Source organism: Pyrus communis, chromosome 6 (assembly GCF_963583255.1).
Source record: "Pyrus communis chromosome 6, drPyrComm1.1, whole genome shotgun sequence".
NCBI classification, from domain to species: Eukaryota; Viridiplantae; Streptophyta; class Magnoliopsida; order Rosales; family Rosaceae; genus Pyrus; species Pyrus communis.
In genome coordinates this window covers 27,705,340-27,717,773 of record NC_084808.1, presented here as the reverse complement: position 1 = coordinate 27,717,773, position 12,434 = coordinate 27,705,340, and the positions used below count along the sequence as shown (strand labels likewise).

Genomic DNA, 12,434 nt, shown 5'->3' with positions numbered 1-12,434 from the left:
AGATTCGCGAAAAGGAATCTCCAGAAGAGAAGGAGAGAATAAATTCGGGTTGCTTGAAGCCCAAGTTTGACGTGGAAAAATAGAATAACGACTAATGATATTTTCTTGATAAGATGTAAATAAATAAACGGGTCGGGTTGCTAGAAGCCCAAGTTGGTCTGGGTGGGTTAAATGGGTTAAGACAAACGCGTCCTTTTGCTTTTCCAATTCCAAGTAAAGCTTAAGGCCCACAGAAGCGCGAAAACCACAGATTCTCTCTCTCTCTCTCTCATCGCATTCCCATCAAATTAGCTGCCTGAGTCCACCGCCGCAATCCGATTCCCTCTCCACTGCTTCGCCTGCTTGGCGCCCTTCCACGTCTAAACCTACAAAGTCACGCGCAGGCTCGCTCCCTAAACCCTAGAAGCTCCTTTCCTGTTTCAGCCATGCCCGGTAAGGACGACGCCGGCTCCTCCGAGAAGGAGAAGAACCTCGAGCTCTTCCTCAAGGTCGGATTGGACGAGCGCACGGCCAAAAACACCATCGCCAACAAAAAAGTCACCGCCAACCTCACCGCCGTCATTCACGAGGTACTCAATCGTTGATTTTCTTCTTCTTCTGCTGCTTAATTTTTTTTTTCCGATTCAAATGCATGCAATTCATAATCCCTCGGATTTATATTTTTAGTCTACTTATTTTGTTGTTCTTGAATAATTTCAGGCGGCGGTTACTGATGGATGCAGTCGAACAGTTGGCAATCTCCTCTACACGGTCAGTAATTTAACTTTAAGCCATCTGTTAACATTTCTGATTAAGCTATTAATCCAGAATTTACTTTAGCTCCATCTTTTTCGAAATGGATCATAGTTCCATAAGGGTGCGTTTGGATGACGGGCTTTGAAGCTCCGTGGAACCTAATAGTCTAAATTAGTTAGGAAAGCATGGTTAATTAATATTAATGACAGTGAGTATATGTTAATGATTATATATGCACTTGGTGTTGTATCATCTATGACAGGTTGCCACAAAGCACCCAGCAAATGCCCTTGTGCATCGCCCAACATTGGCGCAATACATTGTATCGTCGAAGGTTGGTGACCGCGCATTCTTAGTGTTTTGGATTTAACGGACGTACTGTTTTATAATTCTTGCTGTTGATTATTAAAGTACTTTTTCTTCGAATTCTTACACAGTTTTTATTTTCCAGATTAAAACCCCTGCCCAGTTAGAAGCGGCTTTTTCATTTTTTGCAACAACGGGGCCAGAGAATTTTGAAGTAAATAAATTTGAAGAAGCTTGTGGTGTTGGTAAGATGTATCGGGACGTATATTGAACATGTTTTGTTACGTAATGTGTATGTCTGGAATTTGATACTGGTTCCATTTATCTATACTGGACTTAGATTTTCTCACAATTTGATACTGTTTTCTTTCTACAATTATAGACATTTAACCTTTGCGCTTTTGGCAAGCAGGTGTTGAAGTTTCAGAAGAAGAAATAAAACAAACTGTTAATGAGGTTTTTGAGGAGAATAAGGCTGCAATCTTGGAGCAGCGGTATAGAACAAATGGTTAGTTTTTTTTTTCCTCCCAGGCATTTCTAGTTACACACAATTCTCACAACTAAAAAGTTGTATGTTATTATAGGAAAACATGCATTCATCAATACTATGTTTTATGAATCTTTTGAGAATTTTTATCATTTTGTGTTATCCTAGACACATCCAGAATTCAATAGTTTGGTTGATTGCTATTATTTCTTCTAGCCCTTTGAGGGTTCTTTAAGCCTCATAATTACTTTTGGTTTTGAGAAATTAGAAGTGTCACGTACATGTCTTTCCAAGGGGTTCCTGCCTAATTGTTCGTATATGCTCGCTTCTCAGCCGTTAACTGGTTGGGCTATAATCTCCTGTCTGATCCATGTGACCTCTGTTGCTCTGAATTGTTTGGCGCTTATGCATCTGTGTTCCTGTTTAATTCTTTCTCCAACCCACAATTCTTTATGAAATTATTTATACTTTCTTTATGTGTTGCATCAGCATGTCCTGTTTGAAACTACTAAACTTCGTATTCTGTTGTTTAATCTAGTGGGTGATTTGTTTGCACACGTTAGGAGGAGGCATCCGTGGGCTGATCCAAAAATTGTAAAGGTGATCTTATTTTACTTGCCTTGGACTTAATTGTTAGCTTTTTCTTTTTCAGGTTTTTAACAGAAAAACTGAAAAAGTAAGCACTAAAATATTTCCGTGACAGCAATTTATTGATGCAAAATTGCGTGAATTACTTGGTGAAAGGACAGCAGCAGATGATGAGAAGGTTCCAAAAAAGAAGAAAGAGAAGGCTGCTAAAGTAGAGGTTAGTATTTTCCCATGTTTCTGCATTTTTTCTGAAACTTATTAAGAAGTGACTGAAGACCACTCTGCATTGTGTCTCCGTCCCCTCCTTCTCCATTTTTGTAGGACAAAGTTGATGCTGTTTCTACTCCAGAACAGCCATCTGAAGAAGTTCTTAATCCATACTCGATATTCCCTCAGCCACTGGATAATTATAAGGTATGATCTTCCTCTTTTTTTTTGTTCTTCGTTCTGTATTACAACATACCTCCAACTGTATGTACAAGGTAATATTTAGATTCAGACAAAGTACTGAAGAAACAAGAAGTCATTTTCATTTATTTTCTGATTAGAGTGTATTTGTACAGTTGGTGTTTTCACCACTCAACAGTCATTTTTGTAATTTCAAAATTATACTTTAAGGTAGTATCAAACTCATTCTTCTATCTTGCTCATGATTTTGACTTGCAAGTATGACATGTTTGGAAACCCCTTGCCTTTTTGGTTGCCTTATTTAGTTGTGTGTTTCTCTTTTACATTATCGCATGTCCAGACTCCAGCTCTGACGTTTTGTTACCCCGTTGTCAATCCTCAGGTTCATACTTCTGTTTTCTTTAGTGACGGTTCTATTTTGAGATGTTGCAATACAAGGGAATTGCTTGAGAAACACTTAAACAGGACTGGTGGGAAAGTTTTGACCCGCTTTCCTCCTGAACCCAATGGGTATCTACATATAGGTCATGCCAAGGTAAATGTGTTCTTGGATGGATTCAGTGTTTTGCTTTTGTCAGTGGTTGTTCCTCATTATAACTGTAAATTATTGATTAGGCAATGTTTATCGACTTTGGCCTGGCAAAAGAGAGGGATGGAGGCTGCTACCTACGGTGAGAGTCACTCCTTCTCAGCTTTTATAGTGTGATTTTACTTTTCAATTTCCAGTAGGAGGGAGAAACAAAATAGACATGGAAACCATATAATTGATTATTTTGTCGTGGTTGATGATGTCAAAATTTATGATCATATATGATGTGCATGTACTCTTTGTATTATTGCTGAAGATAATCTTACCTAATTTTTTTGTTTGCAATATCTGGAACTAGGAGAACGAGTTCTTGATTAATTCTACTGTTACAGCATTACAATATTTCTAATTTTCCAGGATAACATATTTGAACTACTGTTTGTTACAGAAGTTTATAATCTACTTTAAAAGTTTTAAATGTTCTTTAATTTGAAAGGGAAAGAATTTTTTTATCTTCCCGTGTTTTTTAAAAGTCCGAGTCCTACTTTATCACTTTTAGGTTTGACGATACGAACCCAGAAGCTGAAAAGAAAGAATATATTGATCATATTCAGGAAATTGTGAAGTGGATGGGTTGGGAGCCCTACAAGGTAAAATAATTGGTTGGTACGTCTTCTTGATAGTCTGTTTTGCGCCAGCTGACTCCTGCTGGATTTCTGCAGATCACTTACACCAGTGACTACTTTCAAGATTTGTACAATTTTGCAGTGGAACTCATACGAAGGGGTCATGCATATGTAGATCATCAGGTTTTGTTCAAAGTTTATTTGAAAATTGTTTGTATGCTGTTCATCAATTGTTGATGACTTCTACTTTTGTATTCATGACATTGTTTTTATTTACACATCAACATTGGTCTGAGAAAGATACTTAACTTTGTTAATATGGTTTTAGACACCTGACGAGATAAAGGAGTACAGGGAGAAAAAAATGAACAGCCCTTGGCGGGACAGGCCAATTGCAGAGTCATTGAAACTTTTTGAGGATATGAGACGAGGCCTGATTGAAGAAGGCAAAGCAACCCTTAGAATGAAGCAAGACATGCAGAGTGATAACTTTAACATGTATGACCTTATTGCATATCGTATCAAGGCAAGTGTGTACCTTAAATAATTCTTCTAATTACTCGAGTTCATGGGCATCCTAATAGTTACAGTGTGAATTTCTTATTGCAGTTTACGCCCCATCCTCATGCTGGAGACAAGTGGTGTATCTATCCAAGTTATGATTATTCTCACTGCATTGTTGATTCTCTTGAGGATATCACACATTCGGTATGCTTTCCAGCTTCGATTGATATTCTTTCCTAATGGATGGTAGTGGCATGATTCATTATCATAAAATCATGCCAAATTTATCATAGGAGCATCTCCTTCCCTATCCTCTGTGTGTTTTCACATTATTGTGCAAATGTTGATGGTTGAGTCTTGAGATGTTGAGTCTTTAGTCATCCTGTATTTGAATATGGCAGCTTTGCACACTTGAATTTGAGACTCGCCGTGCTTCGTACTACTGGTTATTAAATGCCCTTGGAATCTATCAGCCGTATGTATGGGAATACTCACGGCTGAATGTCAGTAACACCGTCATGTCAAAGCGTAAGGTGAGTCAACTACTGAACATACTTATGTTAAGAGTTATAATGTTTGATATATAATTGTTACGTGTGAGCCTTTTCCACACTTAGCAACTACCATCTATGTTGCAGTTAAATCGACTAGTGACTCAGAACTGGGTTGACGGATGGGATGACCCACGTCTTATGACACTGGCTGGTTTACGACGCAGGGGTGTTACTCCAACCGCAATAAATGCTTTTGTTAGAGGAATTGGAATCACTAGAAGGTTTGAGCTTTTGAATGTGCATGTGTGCGTGTGTTTTGGGCCTGCTTTTAGTTCTGCCAGTATATTGTGCTTCTTCATTATCATATATGAACTTGTGATTCTTTCTGCAACAGTGATTGTAGTATGATACATTTAAGTCGCCTTGAGTATCACATAAGAGAGGAACTAAATAAAACAGCTCCTCGAACGATAGCTGTGCTACATCCCCTCAAGGTGTGTATCTTATTGGCATTGGTTTGCTTGTGGTATTTTTCTTCCATCTCTGTATGACTCATAATTTCTGATTTAAGGTGGTTATTACAAACCTGGAAGCTGGCACTACAATGGATCTAGAAGCAAGGAAATGGCCTGATGCTCAGACAGATGATGCATCTGCTTTCTACAAGGTAACCCTGGGTTTTACTGATAAATATTAAACGTTGCTCCAAGCTTTTGGTACTTCAATTGTCACTGAATTTTTTATTTTTCCTTCACATCAGGTTCCCTTTTCCAATACCGTTTATATTGACCGGTCTGATTTTCGGCTTAATGATTCAAAGGATTACTTTGGGCTTGCTCCTGGTAAATCTGTCCTGCTCAGGTACCATATGGACTACAAGTTTTTACTTTCCTTTCCACTTGAGCGTATTTGGGCTCAAGGGTCACAATCTTTATCTTAATTTTGCAGATATGCGTTCCCTATTAAGTGCACGGATGTCATATTAGCTGATGATAAGGAAACAGTTCTTGAGATACGGGCTGAGTATGATCCTACAAAGAAGACAAAGCCAAAGGTCTACAGTCCATCCTTTTGCTTGTGGTTGTTTGATGCTTGGAAACTAAGCTTTGGTGCTTATTACTCACATTTTGTATTCTTATTGTTCAATTTGTATATTCCACAGGGGGTGCTCCACTGGGTTTCTGAACCTTCTCCAGGGGTTGATCCACTCAAGGTGGAAGTCAGATTGTTTGACCGACTGTTCCTTTCAGAGGTTGGCCATCATTACTCTCTCTCTCTCTCTCTCTCTCACCCCTTCCTATCCCTCCCTCCCTCCCTCTTGCTAAATCTTTTGGAAATTTGTTTGTCTGTCAGAATCCTGCTGAGCTCGAAGACTGGCTTGCTGATTTGAACCCACAGTCCAAGGTGGTAATACCGAATGCATATGCTGTGCCCTCGCTTGGAAGTGCTGTTGTTGGGGACACATTCCAGTTTGAAAGGCTCGGTATGTTTCTGCATTGACCTTTTTAATTTTTTTGTACTGGGATAACGTTTTTAAGGCAAGAAGTATTCTTTCAAGCGTGTTGATAGCAGTCCATATGGAATCTAGGAAGAAAGTTGTACAGAAGTGGCTCGAGTCCATATAATTTGTCTACTCATATGGAATCGTCTGAGGACTCTGTATGTTTCTGTGTCGCAGGATATTTTGTAGTTGATAAGGATTCAACTCCTGAGAAGCTCATCTTCAACCGTACTGTCACGCTGAGAGATAGCTATCACAAGGGCGGGAAGTAGGCAACGCCTTAGCAGGACACAAAACTGAAAGTTTGGGAACTCAGTGAGTAGATATGAATTAAAAACTCAACTCTTCTCTGTACTGATGTTATTGTGCCAGCAAACTTATAAATTTGGAAGTACCAAATGAAGTGAAACCTAGATTAGTATCTCTAATCCAATCCAAGGCACCAAACGAGCTCTAAAAGTTATTTAGCGTGTTATTTTTGCGTCGTTGGATTGGATTACTCCTCGTCCTCGTTGAGAATTGAGAATGTGTGGACGGGGAAATTACGGGTAATAAGGAGCAATTAAAGAACACTTTGTTGCTCTCTGCAGTCGGCAGTGTGGACACTAGAAAGAAATTTAAAAACCAGCCAGCTGCCTCCTCATCCCTACTCCTCCTTTGTGACAGAGAGAGAGATTGAGAGTTTAGTCTCTTCACGCTTAGTTGTGAAAGCGAAAGAAAGATTGATTTGATTGAAAATTTGGAGCGATATTATCTCATTTCCCATCGTATTCTTAAATTTCCAAGGTTCCAAACTTCCAAAGCCAAACCCTCACATGAAAACATAGCGCACCATTTTCCATCTCTCTCTCTCTCTCTCTCTCTCTCTCTCTCTCTCTCTCTCTCACTGTGGTGCCCTACTTTTTCAAAGATAACCCTCCCCTACCCTAGTACTGATGTTCACTTTAATTCATCCACACGGCTCCAAGCAAAACACCCACGAGTTAGAGGCTCTCAAACTCACGAACCCACCTCTACAATTTTTTTGTACGATCGATCACGATACTTTACATCATCTTCAATAGAAATGTCAAATTATAATTGTTATATTACAAATTTACGAGCGATGTGATATTCTGAAGTCCTATATCAAATTTTGTGTTTCTTCAATCAAATTGTTAAATATTATTTTTCTTATTAATGTAATCTCCAAAGGAGATGTCAAAATTGTCATGTAAGCATACAACAGTAAAAAATGGCAGCAAACTCTTTCCAACCTAGCCTTCAATTTCTTACGTGGCACTAAGTCATTTGAAGGCAAAACCTTTTGCTGTCAAATTTGAAAATTTTATTAAATGATTTTTTTAATAGATTAATATAATATATAATAAATGTTATTATGTTTTTGAAATATTTGATTGGTTGCCTTAATCATTGGACTCCACAAAAAGATAAAAAAAAATTATTAAATGGCATTATTATTTAACATATTGGGTGGTGCAAAATATTGTATAAAATGTCAAATTGCCACATAAGCTATCAACTATCATTTTGATGTTTAAAATTTGGCATCTCCTTTGGAGATACTACCCACAATTAAACTAATTAAAAAAAATTTGATTGTCAAATTTGACTTTTAATCTCAAGAACTTCAAATCCAGTCAGCAAATAACACATTAGTTGGAAATTTTTTTAATATCATATGGGCATAATGGCATCTCGACTTGGGATCTGACACGTCTTTTAAAAATACTGTTAATTTACCTACTGATTATAGTTATGCGTACGTGACAGTCAATACAATATGTCCGCTTTCATTCAAATTTCTTATCCAATAAATTATTGTGTACTAAAATATTAGTATATTAGAATACCGCTTTGTAACATTCACCATGTGGTCACCTAGAAATAAAATCATATGGTTGACCGTCTAAAAAAATAAGACTGATGTGACATAACCATCCTAATTCATTCCACGACGTGGCATCTAGTTGGGGACCCCCTCCTTTAACAAGTATTAGAATTTATGTTAATTTGTTTTATATATATACTTATCTTCTGATTGCCGACGTTTAGCTGCTTCTTCAACACTTTCCTTACGGAAATTCTAGTCAATTCTACTGTTTGTTATTTGTTAGTTACGCTGAGCTGTCACTTAGTGAGTGAGTTGAGGCCTTGTAGATGAATAACTCGTGCAAATATGCTAAAACAAAGAAAATATCTATGCTCGATTCTACTAAGAGTGGATTCTCCTTTTATGTTATCGCTCATTTTGCGCTTAGTGACTTGAGAAATAGAGCACTCTTGGACTTGGTAATGCGCCGACCTGATAAGGTTTCGTACTTGTAATGAAAGTTTGATAGGGGTTTGAAATAGATCTATTTGAACCCCTCTATGAACTATCATTTTCGAGCCCCCGCCTACTTCTTATTACAACATTTTTGTCACCCCCATTATAAAAATTAAACAAATATTAATTGTAAATAAGATTTGTACTATATCCACAATTAGTACAAGGTCAAACATATGAGTACACTTAATAAATGGTGAAACATAAGATATTGTTTCAACGTAGTTCACCTAAATTTGAATATTTCTTTTACAAGTTTTAAATAATTGTAAATAACAAAAAAACAATCAACTTCAAACAGCATCTGCTTACATTACTCGTAGAAAATGCAGTTTGAATACATTCCCTATCCTTAAACAACATCAACTCAGAAATCAGAATCATCTCCTGAAAATCATCTAACTTTCTAGGTTGTCACATCCCGTCCATGTTCCATAAATTGTCAGTGATGGTGTCCAACATCCAATCATTTCCTACCATCTGGCAATCAAACTGTGAATTGTCATAATTGCCCATTGCCGAAACAGGGTCCAGGCTGAGACCCTCCATGTCATAGCTACTGCTGTCCACATAGTAACTGCCATCTGGACTTAAGCCGCCGTATCCGATGTGGTCAAATGCAGGGTATAAACTCGTCGACTGTTCTGCCATTTGCGGCACCTGTGAAATAAGAGATTCCGACGAAAGAATATTACTTGGGACGGTGGCAAGATTGGAAGTTCCACTCATGTGATAATTGTCAAACATGTTTGTCACATTGCCAGGTGGAGAAGTTGGGAGTGGCACGGAAGGAACTGTGTGATTTGGCGACAGAGAAGGAGATGCAGAGTTCTGAGAAGGGCTCAAGGTTGAAGAACAAGAAGATTGCTTCATCTTTTGCAGTAGAATCGGCATCCAGAAACCCCGAACTGCGTCGAGAAATTGCACGCTGTTCGACTCGATGTTCAGTTGGCGCGCCTGTTTTTGCACCCTCGTTCTCCAATAGTTCTTTATCTCATTGTCTGTTCTCCCCGGCAAATGCTGCGCAATTTTAGACCACCTGAAATAACGTACATGCATGTTATCGATATATTTTGGACAATACTGATGCGCGACATAAAGAACGGGTATTCTGCATGGAGAATTTCTGACATAACAAACATCAACTTTACTAAAGAGTTAACGTTGTGACATGAATAGAAGATGACCTGTTACCCCACTTGGAGTGGAGTTCAAGGATCAAGAGCTGTTCTTGCGGAGTAAGGTTGCCGCGCTTAATATCGGGTTTTAAGTAATTTAGCCATCTTAATCTGCAGCTTTTTCCGGTCCTCTTCAATCCTAAAGGAAAAAACAGAGTTGAATGCTTGAGAACCAAAAAATGAAATGGACTTGTTGACAAAAGGTTGTGATCATGTGGCTACTATTTACCTGCAAATTTTGCTAAAGAGTTCCAATGGCCTTCACCGTGGTTCGCGATGTAATGTATAAGCAGATTGTCTTCCTCAAGAGTCCATGGCCCTTTTCTGAGCTCATGTTCTTCATTAGGGTTTCTAGGAGCAGCCATAGTTGCTGGTTTACTTGAGAGAGAGAGAGAGAGAGAGAGAGAGGGAGGGGGGGTGGGGGTGGAGGGAGATATTTGCTTTGAGGAAAGAGAGGGATGAAAGTGAAACAACAGGAAGGCAAATTCAGATTTTATAGAGAAGAAGAAAGTTTCAAATAATTACAGGTTCAAATCTAGAAAAGTAAAACCCTATAAGGCGTCTGTCCACATGCATATTCGGCTTTCTAAAACTTTACAAACGGAATTTTATGAGATGGTATTTGGTTGTACAGTTTCAATGGGGCTATGGATTAGCCTGCTGAGTGTTAAAGCTAGAGCTTCCAGCTATAGATGGGACACTTCAAAATACATCATTTTCTTAGTCATCCTTGGTCAAGTTCAAACCACATTAATTGTACAATTCTAATGATATTGCAATTAAATATTACAGAATAGTTGTGGAATTTGAGTCGTCAGTCGTTAACGGAATACAACTGTTCGACTGTCATACTAATGATTTCATAAACAGTGTGATAGATTTGAATAAGGATTTTTAACTAAAATAATCTCTGAGATTTGCATAATACATTACTTTGATCATAAGATTAAAAATCAATAGACTTGAGATTGTCCACCGTCCATTATTTTGGTCGTTCTGTTAAAAACTCTGTTAAGTATCTTCGAGCTATTGGCTAGAAGTTTGGGCAATTTTCAAAGTTTCACAACTCAATCACTTTTTAACCAAATTTGACCCATAATATATCAAAATGAAGATAGGAAAGTGTAGAACAAGATTATACCTATTTGGAAGCCCAATAGTTGCCGAATATTGCCGAAAAATAGCCTGAAAGGTGACCGGTCAGCCGGAAAACTGAAAAACTCGCCGGAAACTGGGTAAACTTTAAACGTTCATAACTTCTTCAATACTCAATGAAATCAAGTGATTCAAAAATGAAAATCATACTTCTCGACGAGAAAAATAGAATGGTATCTTTGTTGATGGCTAACTCGCCGTGGTTTGTCCGGAAAACGGTTCGAAATTGGCTATCTTGGTCTCGAGTTAGCCACTTTCGAGCCATTTTCTGACTAAACCACGTCTAATTAGCCATCAAGAAAGGTACCATTCTCTTTGTCTTGTTGAGAAATATGATTTTTGTTTTTGAATCAACCGATTTTGTTGAGTATTGAAGAAGTTATGAACGTTGAAAATTTACCCAGTTTCCGGCTAGTTTTCCAGTTTTCCCGCAGACCAGTCACCTTTCAGACTATTTTCCGGCTATCTCCGGCAACCATTAGGCTTCCAAGTAGGTATAATCTTGTTGTACACTTTTTTATCTTCATTTTGATATATTATGGATCGAATTTGGTTAAGAAACGATTGAGTTACGAAGCTTTGAAAATTGTCCAAACTTCCGGTCAAGAGTTCCGGGACACTTAACTGAGTTTTTAACGGAAGAACCAAAATAATGGATGGTGGATAATTTCATAAACCATTTCTATTGATTTTCAATCTTAAGGAACAAGGTGATGCGTTATGCAAATCTCAGGACCATTTTGGCTAAAAAAACCTTTGAATAATTAGGTATGAACTAAAGAAAGAGAAGATTAGTGAGCTTCTCGATAGTGAAATGTAGTAGGGTTTCTTTTCTTCAGGGGATAGCTAGCTTCGTTTCGTTTGTGTTTGTTGCCCATCTGGATTCGACCGCTCCTTATACAAGAAACGTGATTGACTGGACAAAATATATTTACGCAGATACAGAACTGCAAAAATACAAAACCAGATGTGGAAAATGGTGTCTTCTGCGTTGGGCTGCATTGAAGCGTGATTCAAAGTATTCAACTTTGTATGACATTGACAGTGTGTGTGTGTGGTTGGAATATAATGATGCCTCATTCAAGCACCAAAAAATGCGTTTGTTCTTTTGAACGTGGTACTATTTGTTTTGATAAAAAATTATCACTCGCCTAGCCAACTAATAAATGAAAATACGTGCAACCATACCTTCTAGTCCACTTAATTGTAATTAGGGTATTTTTATTATACAAATATTATAAACTGAAACCACTCGCTTTCTTAATCATCGTTTAAAAATTAACTTTGTAAAAACTCAATCAAATTAATTAGAGATTGTTAAGTCACTCATATGTATCAAACAACTCTCAATTTTGGTAACAATTAGCATCCTCGTGCTAAACCAATCATGTATTTGATACATATCAATGACATTATCATCTTCAATTTGACTGATTTTGAAAAGATGATCTGTGAATGATAATTAAGAAGACAAATGTTTTCAATCATGATATTTTTACCATGAATTACGTAAAGCACAATTGAGTGGACACGCATGTGGCCCATGGTATGAACACAAGTATTGTCCTAACAATAAAAGAATGACACTTAGGTG

At 37.7% G+C, this 12,434-nt stretch overlaps 2 protein-coding genes across 2 annotated transcripts; one reads left to right on the top strand and one right to left on the bottom strand.

Annotated features, from left to right (window-relative positions):
* The first annotated feature begins 219 nt into the window (after positions 1–219).
* On the top strand, positions 220–6,640 carry LOC137737370 (glutamine--tRNA ligase-like). The gene is made up of 23 exons (XM_068476823.1): positions 220–569; positions 700–750; positions 998–1,069; positions 1,187–1,286; positions 1,454–1,549; positions 2,067–2,128; positions 2,232–2,333; positions 2,438–2,530; positions 2,907–3,059; positions 3,140–3,195; positions 3,613–3,703; positions 3,776–3,862; positions 4,008–4,205; positions 4,289–4,387; positions 4,585–4,716; positions 4,822–4,958; positions 5,072–5,171; positions 5,249–5,344; positions 5,438–5,538; positions 5,626–5,731; positions 5,840–5,929; positions 6,031–6,160; positions 6,356–6,640. Exons 1-23 carry the CDS (start codon positions 426–428, stop codon positions 6,448–6,450), a joined length of 2,391 nt encoding a protein of 796 aa, XP_068332924.1. The 5' UTR covers positions 220–425; the 3' UTR covers positions 6,451–6,640.
* A 2,154-nt stretch (positions 6,641–8,794) lies between these two features.
* Positions 8,795–10,091, bottom strand: LOC137738006 (MYB-like transcription factor EOBII). Its single transcript, XM_068477604.1, has 3 exons — positions 9,915–10,091; positions 9,695–9,824; positions 8,795–9,546 (listed from the first exon to the last, which is right to left on the bottom strand). Exons 1-3 carry the CDS (start codon positions 10,048–10,050, stop codon positions 8,922–8,924), a joined length of 891 nt encoding a protein of 296 aa, XP_068333705.1. The 5' UTR covers positions 10,051–10,091; the 3' UTR covers positions 8,795–8,921.
* Positions 10,092–12,434: the final 2,343 nt, after the last annotated feature.

Coding starts and splice junctions, on each gene's coding strand:
- LOC137737370 (XM_068476823.1), top strand. CDS start 426: ATGCCCGGTAAGGACGACGCCGGCTCCTCCGAGAAGGAGAAGAACCTC. Junction 1,550..2,066: donor GCAGCGGTATAGAACAAATG/GTTAGTTTTTTT, acceptor TGTTTAATCTAG/TGGGTGATTTGTTTGCACAC. Junction 5,732..5,839: donor CAAAGAAGACAAAGCCAAAG/GTCTACAGTCCA, acceptor TATATTCCACAG/GGGGTGCTCCACTGGGTTTC.
- LOC137738006 (XM_068477604.1), bottom strand. CDS start 10,050: ATGGCTGCTCCTAGAAACCCTAATGAAGAACATGAGCTCAGAAAAGGG. Junction 9,825..9,914: donor CTCTTTAGCAAAATTTGCAG/GTAAATAGTAGC, acceptor TTTTTCCTTTAG/GATTGAAGAGGACCGGAAAA. Junction 9,547..9,694: donor CACTCCAAGTGGGGTAACAG/GTCATCTTCTAT, acceptor ACGTTATTTCAG/GTGGTCTAAAATTGCGCAGC.